Raw genomic sequence first — 20616 nt, forward strand, 5'->3', positions numbered from 1 at the left:
CTCATGTTTTACAGTTTTTATTGTGTTTATACAGAATCAAGTAGTCTGTAAAATCATCATACGATGCAGCATGCACAATAGACCTCCTCAAAATGACACGTAATGATGCACCCTCAGATATATGAGGTAACTCAGTCCATTCACCAAAAAAGATTGAATACCTTACAAGATTTAAAGATGAGCATTTAAAAATCAAAGGAACATATTACCACCTAAATCTGGTATGCGATTTGACACCTGTATGAATCTAATGAAGAAATGCAAATAATGCTTTATCTTGCATCGTTTCAAATTTGGCAATGTTTAGTTGTAATAGATATTTGACATCAATTTCACAGTTAAGTGTAAACAATCAGCAAAGGTTTTTAATCTAAACATGCAGAAAGGAAGAAGTTTAAACAGGCAAAACAGACCCTTTATGTTTCTCAACGAGACTCGGTGATGTGTGCTAAAAAAGTAAAAAGACATGACTTTTGTTTTTCATTAACATTCATTAGCCATAAATTTGGTTAAGCTGCTCCTGTCATGCATGTAAACATTCACAGTTCATAAATGTTATAGTTTTATTCATCTGTATTCTCTACTGTACTTGTGAATACAAGCTTGGATGCTCATATTCACGTGAAGAGTGTGCCGACTGTATAATACGTACATTACTCAATGATATCTATCTGCTTTTACATCATTCAGGTACTTAACAAATATAGACATGAAATGATCCATATGCCAAATATACAGTGGCCCCAAAAGTCACTTAAGCCACATTAAATAAAAAACATTAAAGCAAGAGTCGTGTATGTAAAATGTAGCTCAAGCAAGAAGCATGTTATTGCATTGATAACCTGCTATTACTCTTTAAAGATGCCTTCAAAAAGCCATTAAATAAAGCACAGAGAAAAGTATCATTTGTTTGTGGATATGACAGGTTGGATAAGTTTATATCTAATGCATTGACATTCATTTTTAAGTGTTAATTGTATCTTTAAATCATTTTGCATGATTGTCCAGATTTCTTTATGGAAAATGTATGTTTCACATGAAGTGCTGTTAAATGAATCCAGATACCAGTGTTTGCTAAACTGTTTGAGAAAAAAGCACTTTGCAACAATATAAACATTTATACATAAACGTCACAATTAATACAAAAACAATGAGTATTATACATGGTTAAATGCTAGAATTTAAAATAATAGAAATGTTTCCCTTAATCCATCACATTTTTTGGTACACAGTGTATATCACAAAATGTGATGAAATAATATAAAACCTGTAAATGTATTTCATCATGCAGTGAAAACAGCTCTCTGGGTTAGGATCATGATGTTCTCATCTCTTTTTCTAACTGTATGTTGGCACATCATACCCTACTTACACTTATTTATATCATACTTATTTCAAATAAATATTAAAAAGAAGCATTAACAACTAAATAAATATGATCAAGCCAATGCCCTCTTCTCTCTATTACAGAAATGCTCTTTCAGTGTCAATAAGGCCTAATAGTGCTAGTCCAGGTTATTGAGCAGATCAGTTCAATATCACGTACAGTTGGCGTCACATAGCTTCTGTTGAGAAAACGTAGCTTGGTAAATACTTCCGTTGGAATACACAGAGAGCATTCGCTGAGCAGATAGTCAGAGATGAAGAGGAAAATGGACGTCTGGAGACGAGACTTGCTTACACATCCACAACCATCTTCTTGTGTATGTCAAGACCTCCAACAACCTGTAGAAGCAAGTGAGAAATGTGATAATGTATGGTAACCCATACTTGGAATGCGATCTCTGCATTTAACCCAATCCAGTAAGTAGTGAACACACACACTTGCTTCAGAGCACCTCAATCGCAACCTAAACTTGAACCGGCAACTCTTGGACTACAAGCCGGACTCTATCCAATATGAAGCATCAGCAGTGATGGACAGCGACTTTTGTTGCAGCTTGAGATAAATCACTCCTCAACTTGGCCCCTCTTTGTTTTTACCTTTGCAAGGGAAAATGTGTATGAGGAAATGCAACAGATATTTTTTACCTGACAGGAGGGGTTATAACAGACCAATCACAACGCTAGCGCGGTCTGCATAGAACAGTCGCGTTGTTACATTTTTTGAAGGGTGCGCATCAGGCTACACGTAGCCTACGGCGTAGGTCCTATGCAGATTTATAAATCACGCTTTAGGCCAGTGCTTCTCAAATAGTGGGGCGGGACCCCCAGGGAGGGCTCGCGTGACCCCGGGGAAAATACTTTTTCAGGAAGTGATTTTTTTGCACTGTCACTTATAGACATTACACCCCAATCAAGCTGATAAGCCGCTTGAGTTTTTATTATTATTTATTGATTATATTTAATTTAATTTTTCAGTATCAAATGGTCCAAAAATATTATACTTTAAATAAGGATTTTTTTTTCAGGCAAATTGATGCATTTTAAATCTTTTTTGTTACAGACTAAAAAACAATGTTAATAAAGTTATTCTTTGTTGTAAGTTGATCAATATTTTTATTTTTGTGTTTTCTTTAATGTTAATAAGGATACAATGTTTTGCAGATGTGTCATTTTATAGACAAATTATACTATTTACAGTCGCGGCGGAGAGTTGGGGGGCGCGAAATGTTTACTTCTTTCTAGGGGGGGCGTGACAGAAAATAATTAAGAAGCACTGCTTTAGGCCAAGACTGCGATTGAGTTTTCCGATATGGGTGTTTTACGGCCAATACATATATTCAGAAAACAGTATTGCCGATATAACACAAATCTAATTACAGTAAAGAGATACAAGACAAAAAAAATTAAAGGTGAACCTTAATAAACATTTGTCATGATTAATATTTACAAACATACACTTTATAAGTATATGAAAAATATTTGACAGACATATATACTGTGTATATGACACCTCACGGTACAGTTTAAATAAGACTCCAGATTGTTGTGCTGTGTTACGCAACATAAAGTTACATTAAAAAGTGTATAATAAGGAACAGAAAGATTTATTGGCCAATTCAAAAGATTTCTCGGCTGATGTCGATAATTTAAATCTTACAGATACAGAACTGTGCAAAGGTCTTAGGCCACCATGCTACCATTACATTTGTTGTTTTTGCAATTGTATAGTGATCATATATAATTTATTTCTCAGTCTCTTTAATAGAATACAACCAGGAAATACAGGAAATGTGTATGTTGTATTAAAAATGGTATAAAAGTATAAGCTGAAGTGTCAACATCACTTCCACTTGAGCAATAGCAGGCAGCTGCAGGATCTCTTAAAACTAAATAAAATTAAATCCTAATTCTAATCGAATGACTTCAGTCTTCTCAAAAAAGCTCAAGATGTGTTTAGTGCCAAGAGAGGTCACACTAAATACTGACTGATGTCTGAAGAAGATTTTTTGTTTTTTATTTTGTGTACATATTTCATGTATTTTCTGTTTGTATCTTAAAAAAGATTGAAAAAGAAATATGGATGGACATTAAAACTTTGCTAAAACAATTAAGCTGGAGATGGTGGCCTAAGACTTTTGCACAGTACTGTGTACTGGCCAAAATATTGGGCACTGCAATCTATCTGTCTATCACTAGTCGTAGTGTTTTAATGGAAAAACCCTACGAGTGTTAATGGAAAGTTACGAAACATTCAACAATAAACAAAAAAATGAACTTTAAACCTATTGGAAAAAAATAAAAAAAATATTATGATTATGATGAAAGCAATAACCATTCATTACTGTTAAAGGTCTGCTTTGCTTTATGTTTAAAGGTAATCTTTGGCCTTGATATTGTCTCTTTATTACATGTCCTCGCGTAGCTTGAATACTTTGCTGCAGGGCCTGACATAAACAAGTTTTTCTGAAGTTACTAGCCGCTTAGCATTTTCACTAGCCACAATTTTGTTGTTTAGAAACTACATTTTATATGATTAAAGTGGATTATGGCCTACTAAAATGCACTTGAGCAAAAACCTTTTATATGTACATGACCATTGCATACACACAAATAAAGACTACATGAAATGTATAACACTCCTTTATCATACATTTAGCTCTGGTAAGGATTTGTCTAAAGCTCCCTTTTCAGTCTGTCTGTATATGAAAACTTTTCACTGTATAATATTTTAAGCTGTTGTTTAGTAATTATTTAAGAGACCTTCATGTAATATTAGATACTGCAGCTGAAAATGTATTTGCTGATATGTAATATTAACATCTACAGTAATTCATCTGACATGAATTTCCTCGCATTACATTGGTCTGTGCAACACTGGGTGAAGGCGAATACACCGTATATAAATATATGAAACATGGCTTGTGAAAATGACTGTTAAACACCACGGCTAAAATCCACCCACATTTAGTGGATGTTAACATCAGGACCTGCTTTCATGGTCGTCAGACTGTTAGGCCCTGTTTATGATTGGATCACAAGTGGATGATGCTAAATAAGGTTGTAAACGGTATGTAAAACCCTTTGAGCTTGTCTACTTTCGACCACATCCACCAGCTACTCTCAACCTATCAATCTAATGTGTGATGTACAGAGCACAATGTTTTTACATCAGTTCTAACTTCAAGCGCAAAATAAAATAAAATATAAAAATAAATTGACTGCTCTCCGCCTCTTTAGTTTGCAAGCAGTTTGATATTTAAAATGTCATACGCACAACGTCATAGAATGTCTCTGAACAGGTTCATGCCCACTTTTGGGGGAAATCACACTAGACGTTCCATTGACTTCCATTCAAAATAGCGGAACAAAGCAACTTTCGTACACAGCCGGCAAGCGTAAATAACTTATGAAATCACTCAGATTAAACATGTTGAGTAATTATCTGTCCACACTGCCTGCCATAGAGCGCGAAAGATAAATTAACATATTTAATTTGGTCAATATAAAAACATGTCTCTTTCATTCTCACAGCATCAAATTTGTGTAACAACGCTCCCTATTGGCCAGAGGTGTCTTACCCGGACATTTACTCGTACCTCATCGAGTCAACAGGGAAGCAAGTGAATGATTTTACTTCGTATTTGAAAGTTACTTCGTATTTATATATGATGTCTTTATATTTAGAGTATTGAGTGCACTTTTCCGTCCAGCCATACAACTAACTGGCGTAGCGATATTTCCAGCAATCACTGGATGGCATTGTTACACAAATTTGACGCTGTGAGAATGAAAGGGACATGTTTTTATATTGACCAAATTAAATGTGTTAATGTATCTTTCGGGCTCTATGGCAGGCAGGGTGGACAGATAATTACTCAACATGTTTAATCTGAGTGATTTCATAAGTTATTTACGTCTGCCGGCTGTGTAAAAACGTTGCTTTGTTCCGCTATTTTGAATGGAAGCCAATGGAAGCGCTGTTTTTTGATCCCCCGAAAAGGGGCGGTGACGAAATTTACAGTCAAGTTCCCGGATGTGCCGGTAGTCCGTATATAAATGTACAAAACCTTGTGCAGCGTGTTAAATAACACAAGCAGTGGTAGTGTAATATTAGTGCACGTCAACTTAAAGGGGACATTCCATGAAAATCAGACTTTTTCCATGTTTAAGTGCTATAATCGGGTCCCCAGTGCTTCTACCAACCCAGAAAACATGAAAAATAGCAACCCTGTAACTTTGTTTTGGTATGGCTCTCTCTGCAAGCATGTGAATAAATAGGTCATGCGGATTTCGCTCCCCCCATGACGTAGGTAAGGGCTCCAATTATAATGATACCGCCCCTTCAACTGCGCTATCCAACCATGAGGCTACCTCGAGTGCGATAGACAGAGAGAGAAAGAATGACTGACAGCACGACGCGTTTGTATTCCATCAAACACAAACAGGAGCCTACAATCTTATAACTTGTAGTTTTAATAATCTTTCTAAAGATTTATTTAACGTTCTAAAGGATTAAACTTACCTTATTGCAAGAGAGAGAGAGAGAGTGAGCGAACGAACGAGAGAGAGAGAGCAACGCAACGGTTCGCTTTCAAGTAAGTTATGTTGTTTAATATGTTTCTCTGAAGTTTATATAAATGAACACGAGGATTAATGAACTGAACGAGACAGAGTGAGTGAACAACGCGTATTCACTATCATACACAATAAGTAAATATGTTGTTTAATGTTTCTCTGAAGTTTCAAATGAATGAGGAGTTACAAAATAGATGAGAGACTGACAGAAACGCGAATGTGTTCAATATGTGTACACAATAAACTTAAACATGTCATTTGATCTGTTTCTCTAAACTTTAAGCATTAAACGTGTTGTTTTATTACAGATCATTTAAATGTGCTCGTGTGGTTTGGTCAAAAAGTAAACTTCTGAGTGTTTGTGGAAGTGTATTTTATTGTAACATGCTGAAACTCATTATGCCTGTTTAAAACAAGGGCAACATGAGACCTTAAGTCTTTATTTTTATTCCACAATGTTTCCCATCTGCTGATAAACATGTATTTAGTATGCATAAAACAGATAATTGACTTTTTAAACTTGTTCATATTTATAATGCTTAACATCGCTCACTATCTTCTTTCGTGAGAGAATCTCCCTCGATGCTTTGTCATGTCTACAGCGTGAGCGCTTGAGACTCCGCCCACCTGGGCAGCTCGTTTGGATTTAAAGGGATACACACAAAAACGGTGCATTTTTGCTCAGCCCCATAAAGTGCCTATTTTAACATGCCACAATAAATTACCTATATGGTATTTTGAGCTAAAACTTCACATATGTACTCTGGGGACATCAAAGATTTATTTAATATCTTACAAACGTCTTCTGGAATGTCCCCTTTAAACCTATAATTTCTTCTGCTTGTCGCACATAGACCATCCCCTAAAAGAACTTGGACAGAACTGGACAAAAGAGACAGATTAAAACACCAGAGGCCTAATTTATAAAATGATGCATAGAAAACATCCTTAATTTGATCTTACGCTCATTTTTTAAAAGCGTGCATGTGTGATTCATAAAACAAATTTATGCATAGAAAATGCGTGCACGCCTCAGTTTCAGACGTGAAATCCATAAATCGCAAATAAGCTTGAAATTGTGCGCAGCTGAACAGTTGCAGATTTCTGCCTTTAAACGATGCCTAATTAATGTCATTGACACATAAAAAAGCACCTGTCAATGTTTAAATCCTTTGAGCAAAAAGATTGGCTTATTTTCCTGCAGCAATCAGACAAGTAAAAGTGCGTATGTTTGCTCAGACACTGACGTGGTGCTAAGCACTTTTCCAAGTGACAGACAGTTTTTATAAATATGGACTTGTGGATTTTTGCGTACGCACGCTTTACGATCAAATATGTGCGTATGCACGCTTTATAAATGAGGCCCCATGTGTGAACAGGAAAGTTGTCTGTCTTTTGCACTTGTGATCTGATCGACCAAACCCATCTTAATACCAATACCACTTAGATACTATTAGTTCCTCCAGACCCTTCACATATTCCTACTGAAAACACTGGTTTAAACAAGTAAGCCGATCTTTTAGCCCTGGTCAAGCCAGTCAAGCCATTTGTTCTGATGACTTTAGAGGGGTCTTCAACACTTGTCAGGGGTCAGGCTAAAAGATCAGCTTAGGCCGACATTAGCTAGTTATATATTTCAGAGGGGATCTCATAAAACCTCTTACAGCGCAAAATTCCTCGAAAGATATCCTTCCGTCTCCATCCTTGTCTGCGTTGATGATGGTTTTATCCACTATCTGCTGCAGCTGTGTGTCTTTCAGGTTGTTGCCCACCATCATCTTAAGCACCTGGAAGAGCTCCCCGTTTGAAATGTAGCCGTCTTTGTCCATGTCATAGATTCTAAAAGCGACTGGTGGCAAACATAAAACCAAATGTAATGCAGGTGGGTACAGTATGTGAATTCAGCACAGATACGGTTTAGACAGATACTCACAGCGAAGCTTCTGTTCCTTATCACCCTTCACGCTGAACTGAGATACACCCTCGATGAACTCTAAGATGAAGAGACCAAATGCATTAGGTGTGTAATGACACCGGACATACATACATACATCACAGGGGGATTTTGGCATTTTGGTTCATGATCCATAAACCACAATGAACACAACCTCAAATGACAGCATTAGTGATGGGGAGTTCACTAGATAATTCCTCAACTCCTAAAGACCCTGAAGATTTGACTTTAAAACAAGAACGGACTTGCATATTTTTTATGTTGTCTTTGGCTGAAATCTGTTTAACGATAATCGTGATTGATAAACATAAAAGCAGCAAATAAAAAACCAACAATCACGTTTAAGATAAACATCATATTTCCACTCTCTGCTATGTATATGGGTGATTCTCACAAAACCATTGAAAAACAACGGCACTAATGATTTTAGCTTTAAAATGTGTAATATAGTAACATTAAAAAGCATCAGAATTAACACAATACTGTGTTCTACCTTGCACAATGTGTGATTTCAACATAAGAATTTATAATTGTACATTTTATCTTATTTTCTGCTGAAATTCTCATTACCGCAATGTGTCCGGCTGTGTTTGAACATGCGTTATGTTGTAATTTAATAAAATTAACATAAAAATATTAAGAAAAAAAATATAAATGGATGTTTTGCTAGACTACTTTAGATGACAGAAAAATATTTACTGAATATTCATGTATAATAATAATGAAAAAAAATTAGGAAAATGATGTGTCCATGCCTGATGTTCTCATCCTCCACAACACTTTTTGAGAACAGTTTAAGCACACATACAGAATTTTAATAAAGTTTGATTTTGAGTGACCAAGCACATGGACCAGTTACTTCAAGATGGCTACCAGGTAAGATCATTTTTTTACAGTTAATTTGAAATATTGTCTTGTCCAGTGCTTTAAGTGGCCCAAAAGAGGTGCCGGTACTCTATTTTTTTTTTTTTTTTTTTTTTGCTGACTCGACTCCTATATTGAAGGGGTTTTATATTTAGCAGTCAACAGACGACCTTGTAAAAAATAATTAATCCTTTTATAAATTTGTGGATTTGCTTGAGCTAGAAATAGCTACTGAACATAAATAAAATGTGCAAAAGGATTTAAAAAAAAATACCATTAAAAAGAGCTACTGTAGAAAGAGTTTTTGAACATAAATAAAATGTGCAAAAGGTAGATATGTGAGTAAAATTTTCAGCATGGTTAAATGCTAAAACTAGTGGTTCAGATAGAAAAAGCTTGAAAAAAAACTTTAAAATGACACCAAGACCATGTCTAAGGGGTCAAGAATAACAAAATACTGGCCATTTGAAACTCTAATTAAAGTCATTTATTTTGTCCCATTGTTTTCCATTTTGCGGGTGATAAAACTACTGTGCACGTCGTTCAAATTCATTGAAATTTCGTTTACTTTTAGTTTAGCAATTAAACTAAATGTATATTACAATTTCAAGAATGTTTTCTGCACATCGCCAGAGGAAATCCGAAGTTGCGTGGAGGGGAACCAAACTGACAGCCGCGACAGCGGAGATTACCACGTACCTACAAGGCTTGCGTCTGACCTGCAGCTATCAGTCTGGCGTGGTGGGAGATCAGCGAGTCCTCTGAGTCTGACGGCGTTCTTTTACTACTCAGAGTCTAAAACAAGGAGGGCATATTACGTGTTCATTGTATTTTCATTTTAACCGAGCAGCTATGGTTGAGCGTTTCACACACAAACACACACCTCTCCAGAGCACGTTGACACTGACTGAAGGACGCATGCGCTTTTAACTTGTAAACGCAAGGGTGTATGGGTAATGTAGTCTCTGCTCTCGGTGGAACGAATTAGGAAGCGTAGGGCGCTCTGAAAAGCGGCAGCGCAGCCAAATGATTAAATTAAACCTCTGATTTTTAAACAAATGAGCGTTCCGGTACGCTAAAAGCACGTTCTGGGCGCACGTAGTGGTACGCTCAAGAGCTATTTTTAGAAGTGGCGGTACTGAGTACCGGGGCGTTCCGGCCCACTTAAAGCACTGGTCTTGTCAGAATGCTTACACGACATTTTGAATATCATTACCGCAACAGATACTTATTAAATGTTAATTTCATTAATAGAAGCATAATACTTTGATTTTAAATGCATGTGCAGAATCTCCAAATTATGTTCTTTCTGTTTGTCATGTCATTTTGAAAATATGTCAGTGTTGATGTTTTGTGACTGTTGCGGTAATGAGATTTTTTAAATTATGTTACAAAAAGTGTTAAATGATAAGTAAAAGTTTTTAAATTAATGTTCCCATTTACTCCAGACTTTGTTTTTCAATGTCTGGTGGGGAAAAAAGTAAATTTAAGCAATTTTTACATTTTCATGCTTGACATTTTTAAAACCAAGTTTTCGTGAGAATCACCCATATACGTCTGATTCAGAACACCATAAAATGAGATAATGAGCGACACTCCCCACGAAAGCCCTTTTCCAGAAAATATTTATTTACTCACCACTGATACACACACACGTGACACGTTTGTGCATAATTTGACAAAACAACAGCTTGATTGGAAAGACACAAGATAAACTATTTCTGTTTTACAATACCTTTTGCTCAATTGGTAGAGGATTAACATTAGTTAGTAGCTCAAAGGTTCAGGGCTTTTATTCCCAAACAATACACAAACTAATAAAATGTACGCTTTGGATAAAAACGTCTGACATATGCATTCATGCATATTTATTTTCACACATCAGATGTCTCATATTTTAATTACATGATCTGCAGTGACACTTGTCTGCACAGACTTTTCTTTAAAATGACCTGAAATAATTAGTAAATAAAATCATATTACACATATGAAATGGTTTATCCCATTCTGTTTAGTTTATCTGGGTTTTAAAATTGTAATAACACATGAAATTAATATAGTATATAAGATGATAAATAGCTTAAATTAAATAGCTAAAATTAGCCATTACTAAGAAAACAAAGGATCTTTTCAGCCTGTGATGCAACACGTCTGTGAAATCTGCTTAACTTCTTCCACCCTGAAGCTATTTTGGGGATTTTTGCCTGGATTTGGCCTACCCAATTTCAAAAGCTTCCCATACCCACATGCAGAGGTTTACATACAAATGTTTGGTATCATTTTACAGGAAACCCTTCGAAATTTCATAAAACACTGTTGAAAGTGCTAAACATGGTTGTATGTGATGTCAGTCCTCTAATAAACACAAAAATAAATAGGCGCTTTTTGATGTTTTTTTTTCTAAAGTTTTTATTTAAAAGTGTATAACTCTGGCCATGAGTGCCTCAGCTCCCTGCAGACAGTTTTGTTTGATTCCAGCAATTGCCAGCTTACAGAGGAAAAAATATTTTTTTCTCTATCATAATCTATGCAAAAGTTATTTTACTCCAACTGATGGGAGGAATAATACCCTTTTTGTATACAATTTCTGCCTAAAAACATTTGAAGTGCTCCCATAACCACATACAGTGGAATAAATGCAATTGCTTTATATCATTTTAAAGAAAACCCTTTGAAGTTACATAAAAAGCTGCTGTTTGTGACAAATAGTGTTATTTATGTTGTTTTTCATATGATGAAACACCAAATTTTCTTTTTTTATGTTGTAAATACTGTCTTTGATAGTGTATAACTCTGGATCTAGGTGCTCTAGCAGACTGCAGACAGTTCTGGTTGTTACCAGCAGCAGACAGTAAACACCCAAAAAAAGAATGATCTCTTTAGCATGTCGCATTCAAAAGTTATTTTCATTTTACTGAAGTGTCCGAAAATACATTTTTCATATAAATATTAATTTTTTGTTTTGGACATATAATAAATAGCAAGGGATTATTCATGCACACAACCTAAGAAAATGCTGTGAATGGACTCATTTTTTAGAGTAGGACCTAAGAGAAAAGATGGTGTAACATTTGTGGCTATATGTGCTATCTGAGGCAGTCCACACTCAATTTTCCCATATGTTTACAAAAGACGATTTTTTACCTTATTATTCATTCAACTATTGTTGGATATGTGTTAATAATAGAACAAAAATAACGCTGTAGCCTTATTCCTGAGAATGAGAGCTTTCATTTGATATAAGACTTGCCCATGTTTGTCATACTTGATAAATATGAAATATGTGAATATTAAATCATATACAAAATTATGGGGGGGGGGTGATAGTGTAAAATAAGTGTAAATAACTTTCTTGCAGTAAAAGATTTCTCAAAGTGATGCATATCTGGAGAAAGTAGAGAGTCTAAGCTTTCAAACAGTATCTCATATGTGTTACTGGGGTCCATGATGGACCATTAAAGATTAAACGAATATTTTATTTGAGTCAAAATACGAAATTTTGTACCCGGGACTGGGTCCTCAGGGTTTAAGAGGTTAAAGTATTTCATGGTTTTGATTTTGAGGACATTCTTTATGTTTTCTATGATTTGCACTAATATGACAAAAAACACTTTAAAAATTAATAGACTTTACTTAAAAAAAAGTAAAAACCTATTGCTTAAAAAATTAAGTAAGCAAGAGGATTCCTAACAGTATGAAAATTTAAATGTATAAACGCAACTAATCAATTGAATTAAAGCAATGATATTTCCCAGTGTACATGTCAAAGATAGTTTGAGGAACAGATTGTTTGCTCTCACCTTTGAAGTCCACCTCACCGTTGCCGTCCGTGTCAAATATTTCAATCACTCTCTGCACCAATGGATTCTGCTGTAACTCAGGCAAGGACATGAACTCCTCCACACTGAGAGATCCTGAGTTATCCAGGTCAAGTTTCTTAAACCTCTTTCCCAGCCTTTTAATCTCATCAGCATCGACTAGAGTGGAGAGAAAGCAGGTGAGAAAACAAGAGAACGAAAAATTTAACAAATGAATGGATGGGTTGACAACGTTTGCAAATAATCCAACGTGTGTATGAAGCGTTCAGCTTTCTGTCGGAGCAGGAAACGTAGAAATGTTCTAGCTATCAGTGTTTCAGCCAAAATACCTCCTAAATGTCTCCATCAAACAATGGTAAACAATGCAAATGTGATGCACTTACATCCGGTGGAATGATCTTTAGCTACAGTTGGCATTATATTGGCCATTCCCGAGTGAGGCTTACCCATAGCACTACAGCTCTGGGCCATACCACTCCCACGTATCCCAGTTTATAATACCACCGGTAAGCTTTTGAATATCATACTCTGTTACTAACTGTAAGCTCATTCAGCCTGTCATGTGACCCTTCAGTCTGCCCCCTCACACATCGAATGCTACTCTAACTGATGAAAAATAAGGGAAATTGTGAATAAGACGACACAAACACCACATATCTGGAAGACGGTTATTTCAGAACAATTCAGAATCATTGAATGTTGTGTGCTTAAACCCATTTCATATGGTGCACAATTTTGAATATAATCAGGACTGTTCTTTTTGTAATGTATACAAAGTATAAAAAGAAAACCATCTTAAACATACAAAACCAATCAACACTTTTATATCGCTGTATGAATAATTGCATGTATGTATAATTTATCTGATTAATTCTCTCAGGATAGCATTGTCTCAGAAATTTACTGTAATAAATGTATTTATTACACGTCTCTCTTGATTCTGATTGTCCGGTTGCGACATTATAAAGTGGTCCTAGTGGGATGTCGTGTTCAGCGACTGAGTTTAGTAAAATCACAGCTGAGAGAAAGAAATTCTTCCTAAACCAGCTGGTATGACTCCAAAGACTCATGTAACATCTCCCTGATGGGAGACCAGTAAACAGTCTGTGGTGAGAGGTGTCTTTATTTTAGAGCAACCGTTGTATCCGTTTCCCAATATTTTAGCATTTTCCCATTATCGGATATCGGTTTTGTTATATCGGATTGACCGATAAATGTCACCATCTTGTGGCCATTTTGAGAATTGCATGCTGGACGCCATTTTGTCAAAGCATCTGAGAAGAGGAGCTAACAACAGCAGCTTGCAGATATGACGACGGAGTGACGCGACTATATTATAAGGATTTTGAGTATATTTAATTTGATTTAATTAATCAACTTATTTAACATAACAGACATTAATGCACAGATGAATTGTGTTATAAATGCCTGATATGCAATGTATGCACTTGTCTAAGAAATAGAGACGAACTCACAGAGTCACATAAACTGATCCAAATCCTGTCATAATAACGATGTAGCTTTAAATAAATAAAACAGTCACAAATTAATGCTTGGTGGAATTAAAAACGCTGAATTAAATTCATTTTTTATTTATGCTTATTAATAGCTTCATAAAATCACATTTATATTGCTATTCACTTACCAGGTAGAAGGCTGAAGCACAGCCACCACAAGATTTACCCCAAGTAACATTTACCAGATAAACATTATTTTGCAAAAAAAAAAAAAAACATCTACAGCTGGGAAAATAAGTATTTGACACATCAGCATTTTTATCAGTAAGGGGATTTCGAAGTGGGCTATTGACACAAAATGTCCACCAGATGTAGCCATCAACCCAGATATTGAATTCATACAAAGAAATCAGAACATTTAAGTATGTAAGTTGAGTCATAATAAATAGGTACCACACAAATGGTCTTTAAATCCTGAAGGTTCCTTGGGCCTCTTCAAGATTTAAAGACCATTTGTGTGGAAGAATGGGCAGAATCACTCCTAAGCAATGCAGACGACTGGTCTCTTCATACAAGAGGCGTCTAGAAGCTGTAATCACCAACAAAGGCTTTTTTACAAAGTATTAAATAAAGTGTGTTCAATACTTATTCCCTGTGTCATTTCACTTTATTTATTATGACTCAACATTTACACTTAAATGTTCTGATTTCCCTGTATGAATTCAGTATTTGGCTTGATGGCTACATCTGGTGGAAATTTTGTGGTCAGTAGCCCACTTAGAAATCCCCTTACTGATAAAAATGTTGTGTCAAATACTTATTTTTCCCGCTGTAAATAAATGTCTGTGGATATTAATTAATTATTTATTACCTCTGCGAGCTGTCGCAGTTTAATACAGTTAATACGCGAGTAAAAGCGTAGATAAACAGCTCTTTGTCAACAGCCATTTCATAAACTATAATAACAAAATATGAATTATTCTGACATAAAATACCAGTTAAAAAATATAATGACATATAAGCTGTTTGTTACCTTCTTGACAATATATTATTCCAGTTACATTATTTATTAAATTAATATTATTCACTCTGTCAGACCCCTATTTATTACATTGTATGCAAAGAGGGAGTGTTTGTTATTATAAGGGTTTGTTCAGTTCAGTATTGTAGTAATTGTGAAAAAAAAGTTTAACAGTAAATAAAAATTGGTTCAGCATATCAGTTATTGGGCACATAAGCATCCAAATATTTGGTATCAGAATTGGTCAATCTCTAGTCTTTAGCCATTTTCACAAAGGGTTACAAAAAATACATGGAAAATGTGTCTGGGATGTCCGGGATCTTTTGATTTTTAATTAATTCACAATGCCAATGATTTTCTGGAATCTGTGCGTCCATTTACACACACACACACACACCGTGTAAAGATCACGTGACGTATGAACTTGGTAGCGTCTTCCACAGCGCCTGAAGTTTGGTAATTATCTGTGAATTCTCACTGGAGAAACATTTTAGTTTTCAACCAGATCATAAGGACGCGCTGTTCTGTCATGCTGGTGAATGGTCTCAGCTTCAGCACTGATAGTGACGAGCTCCCCGATCATTGCTTCAGTCCAGTTTGATGACATTTCTTGTTGTGAATGTTGATCAGCATTTAAATCCGTGTGTCAAAGAGCTGAACCATAACTTCTGGTTGCAATGACACACATGTCCATACGGCACGCCCCTTACGGCATTGTTTTAGTCTCATGTTCACAAAGAATGCTTTCCGTTAATTTTGAAGTCATCCTATGGTAGCGATTCCTGAACATTTACCTGGCGTGTGTGTAAATGAAATTAATGATATGCTTTTCACCCAATGTAGGCATAATTTCTGTTGAATGTCTTTGATGGAATATGCCAGTGGTTTATTGGGCAACTGTCACCACCAGTGAAGTTGCCATATCATACTGCAATGTAGATTGTTAAGATGGTTTCCGTGGTGAAAGTTTATCAGAATTTAATAGGACAGGTTAGCTTTCATAAGCTTCCTGCAAGGCACTGCTGTGCCTTTTTTTATCAAGGCGGAGGTGCTCAGGAAAGATCCTCAGAGAAATGGACACTCAGGATCACACGCTCCACTTAAACCCCATTATCAGTGGATATGGGAAGGTACGTGTGACTCTTCTTAGCGTGCTGGTAGTTCGCCAGGTGCTGTAATTCTTCTCTGTAAGCCATCTCAGTTGTTCTCAATATAATTATGCTTCCTTAACAAATAAGACTGCAGTAGTAGACATGCACACCTGTGCGCTGGTTATAGTACTTTATGATTTACATAAGTTGAAGACTTGAGGTTACACAGGTTTGACCAGTTCCCAACTACAGTCACAATATTCCAATACAAAAATGAGCCATGTTACTGTCCTGAACAAACAGACATATTTTGACATCACATAGATATCAGTGGGGCAAGACCTCGAGCATTCATATTTTTAGCCATGAGGTCATAAGAAGGCCCCATAAGTGCCCTCAGGGAAACCCCCAGCGAACAAGCTGGGGTTTATTTCGAGCAGTTACAGACATGCTTTTGGGCTGTGCCGCATGCCTGTATGAGCCACATCATTCCACATATGGTTTGGTAAGTAGGTCATTTGCATGAGCAAGCTGCCAGTTTCTCAAATATTAACTCTTGCTCAGAACTGTCACACATGTATAGTTTTTAGCTTTCTATTGCGCATCACTGTGTGGTCTTTTTCATAGCCTTTTTGAAGTTTTACGAGGTGCTCATGGGAGGCAGAGAAGCAAATTATATTATGGTGCTTCGATTTTATTTACACAGCAGGTGCCAGCAAAACACATCACTTTTAATCGGAGTGCAAAGCTTTACGTTGACATATTAGTAGCCATTTGGAACAGCATTGGGATATTATTATTTACCCTTGAATTCTGTAACGCGAAATCTATTTTGTTTGCATAACATTTCAGTATTTGTTCTTCTGCCTTTATTTATGCTCATTAAAAAGAAAAATTGCATGATAATCTAATGACTAGCTGCAAGATAAATCGCATGCAATAGTCATGCGCATCTCGTCAGTAAAGCCGGTTCCTTGATTAGTAGTAAATCGCCATCTCCTGCTTTCAGATTAGGGCTGCACGATTTGGGTAATTTTTCCCATTGCGGTTATTGCTGCTAATATTGCGATGTGCGATTGCGATTATACTAAATGGTATCATGAGTCAACTTGATGGGTTTTAAGGAAAATCCACACACAGATTAGCTAAAATGTGTATTTGTAAAACTAGAAATGTTTGTGTATTGCCACGTGATGTAGCAACTACTCAGTGTCAGTAATTCTAAATCCAAAATACCGCCATACAACAGACATAGTTTTTTTTTTGCTACCAGAGCACTGTCAACCTCCTCTGCATCAATCTTCGCTCTGGTATAAGTGACGACGCACACCACACACGTGCATCCCACACGGTGCAGTGCCTTTTTTGTTCGTTTTTCTTTCTTTTTTTAAACAGCAAGGAAAATCATCAAACTGTTATCAGAAAGTTGGTGTTAACAAGTCCACACATTTATTTATTTAATATAATTGCAACATTTTGCTGTCATTTAATTGCACAGGCTGACATTGCGATTGCGATGCGATTAATTGTGCAGCACTATTTCAGATGGAGCCGCAATTTACTGACAAGCTGGGCCATATCGCATTCATTATCGCAGGCGATATGTCCGTGTTAATGAATGCGAAATTGCCCTGATTGCCAGTCAACTATATGGCACCATTGCACACAAACATGTATGCTTACACACAGTTACCCAAACTTATGTGATCATTTTAAATGTACTATATCATGGCAAGCTTCATACCAGCACAGTTCTTTATAGGGTTCAAGGTGTTAAGACAAGACTGAGATCATGTACTGACGTTGGGTCAACCCTCACAGGTCCCAAAGCCTCACAGCTCATTAAAGCTACACCGGAGACTCTTAACACTTCACACTACTCTGTCTATGAAACCACAAGCTCATCTGAAGAGCCCCTCCTCCCTCCAGTCCCATTTTTCCTAAGCTTTAAAGGAACAGTATGTAGGATTGTGGCTAAAACTGGTACTGCAATCACACAACTGGTGGCCAAAACACAACATGACAACATAAACATCAGTTGAGGGCTGCAACTCCACTTTTTAAATGATAATATCCTGGCTGGACCACTGTTGTATCATCAGTGATATTAGTATTTAAAATGAAAATGATTTCTTAATGTCTAGTGACTTATCAGGGCCATTTTATGATTAATTGATATACATTTCTTACATACTGTTCCTTTAAGAAAACAATTTATGCTGGTATGAGACACAAACCGTTAGATCAACTGATGTGGAAACAAAAATGTGCTTTAATCTTGCAGGTTGACATGTTTTTTCTGTTACTTTACATGCACATGTTAAACGCTTGCGTACATGAGAAGGAAGCACAACTACTTAAAAGCAAAATTCAGAGCTAAAAATAAACCTCAACACCTCTGGAGACAAACTTTTCTTGACATCATGTTTAGCTCATAGCTGTTTGTAGCATGTAGCATGCAATGATAATAATGTCTCAGAGGATTCGATTAAAATGAATAAGGCAAAGAAACGTTCAAACGGTATATTGCAAAAAGATTAGTTTGTGTGTTAGGGTATAAAGGCTTTATAATACTTACAATGCGAGCACATTTCCAGGGGATAACTTGCTTCATTTCCCTACAAATGAAAGAAAAATCATCAATACTAAAAACGCAGAAAAAACTGAAATTAAAACAGTTGAGTTGCATGCACATATGGTTGTTTTAAAGTTTGTTTATTTAACAAAGACAAGAGTTATTTGTGCACTGTGAGAACTGAAAGCTTTGTATTCAATATTTCTCTGCAGAAAAGCATTTATGCTGTGTGATGAAATTTCAACACTTTGAATCATTGCTCTCCAAGTGTTTGTTGAATTATGGCCCGTGCTGTAACTTTTGTGTTGTCAATAATGCTTTATAACACAGAGGCATAGTTTCTTTCATAATGCTACTGGGTTTTAGACCATGAAATACTAAATGGCATCATCCTGTGCATCTCCATCTGCTTTGATTTATTATTTATAAAGTTTCATTCAATTCAGGAGCTCAAAGGCAAACATTCAACATCCTACAGCTGCTAAACAGAATTAAGGGACCGACGAGAGCTTTTTCTATCTTGATATTAGTTTGACTTAATGATTCTCTGTCTGGATTATAACAAATCTCAGTTTCATATCTGCAAACACTACGTCTCAAATGTTAAAAGAGTCTGTCTTTAAGGCATTTCAAGTCTGGATTCTGTACATTTTCTATCACTAAATACTAGCAACAGATTGTGTTAAGCATTCTGTTACTCTTTATCTGTGATGTGTTAGATGGATGTCAGGTTGGTGTTATTGAACAGATCATCACATCTACAGTAAGAGGTGGATTGCAGCACTCAACGCACTTTACATATAAAAGTGGATTCTTTCTCACCGGATCTTGCGCATCATGCGCTCTAAATTTTTTTTGCTAAATTTAGTGCTAAATAGCACTAAAACCTCATAATCATAGTGGAACCATTTTAGTGCTACACTGTCAAAAATAAAGGTACGAAGCTGTCACTGGGGCAGTACCCTTTAAAAAAGGTCCTAATATGTACCATTTAGGTACAAATATGTACCTTTAAAAGGTACATTTTGGCAGTTCAAAGTACTAATATGCTCTCTTTGGGTACAAAGGTGTACCTTTTTGAAAGGGTACTGTCCCAGTGACAACTTTTGTACCTCCATTTCTGAGAGTGTATATAGCACCTATAAAGAACCATCCAGGGGTGATATAGCACCAGACATGGTTCTATATAGGACAATATGGTTCTTAAATGGTTCCCTTATGATTATAAGCCAGTGAACCACTTTTGGTGCTATTTAGCACAGTTTGTTTTTAGAGTGTATGCTACACTACTATCTGGTGAATGCGTGTTGGATTTTAGCGGAAGCTATAGGTATTTTAGTTTTTATCATTTTAAATATAGATCCTTTCTTATAAAATCACTTCTTTATGAAAAAAAATTACTTGATGAAGGCCTGTATTTATCACCCTGGAGCCATTTGGATTACTTTTGAAACTGTCTTAGTCTGAAAGATGATGGACTTATGTATCTCGGATGGCTTCAGGGTGAGTAAATCATGGGGTTATTTTTATTTTTGGACAAACTATCGCTTTTTAATCTACGGTGACATAGAACAAATTTAGCATAGGGCAACAGAGAGCACACTTCCTTACTTTTCTGAATACAGACTAAAGATTAAATGTCAACTCTGAATACACTTAAATTACTAAATTAAATTATTATTAATAAAACTACAAACTTTATATAGATATAAAGCTGCATTCTGTGTTCTGTGCGTGCGACTACTCTGCACGCATCAGAGAGGATCTGTCATTATATCTCAACATGACCGAAGTACATCCTAGTACATACACATCCAAAAACGATCGAGCATGCCCCTGGCCACCACAATTAAGCCTATGGGAAACACTGAAGTA

At 36.0% G+C, this 20616-nt stretch overlaps 1 protein-coding gene across 1 annotated transcript in view; it reads right to left on the reverse strand.

The window, feature by feature from the left end:
- Position 1: 1 nt before the first annotated feature.
- Positions 2-20616, reverse strand: part of ppp3r1a (protein phosphatase 3, regulatory subunit B, alpha a) — a 33328-nt gene continuing 12713 nt past the window's right edge. Inside the window, exons 2-6 of the mRNA XM_073872811.1 lie at positions 18745-18780; positions 12580-12756; positions 7895-7954; positions 7626-7810; positions 2-1725 (exon numbers count right to left, since the gene is read on the reverse strand). Of these exons, the coding sequence (XP_073728912.1) occupies positions 1678-1725; positions 7626-7810; positions 7895-7954; positions 12580-12756; positions 18745-18780 (506 nt within the window). The 3' untranslated portion in view covers positions 2-1677. The remainder of the gene's footprint in view (positions 1726-7625; positions 7811-7894; positions 7955-12579; positions 12757-18744; positions 18781-20616) is intronic.

The sequence above is a fragment of the Misgurnus anguillicaudatus genome, chromosome 11, assembly GCF_027580225.2.
Source record: "Misgurnus anguillicaudatus chromosome 11, ASM2758022v2, whole genome shotgun sequence".
Taxonomy (NCBI): domain Eukaryota; kingdom Metazoa; phylum Chordata; class Actinopteri; order Cypriniformes; family Cobitidae; genus Misgurnus; species Misgurnus anguillicaudatus.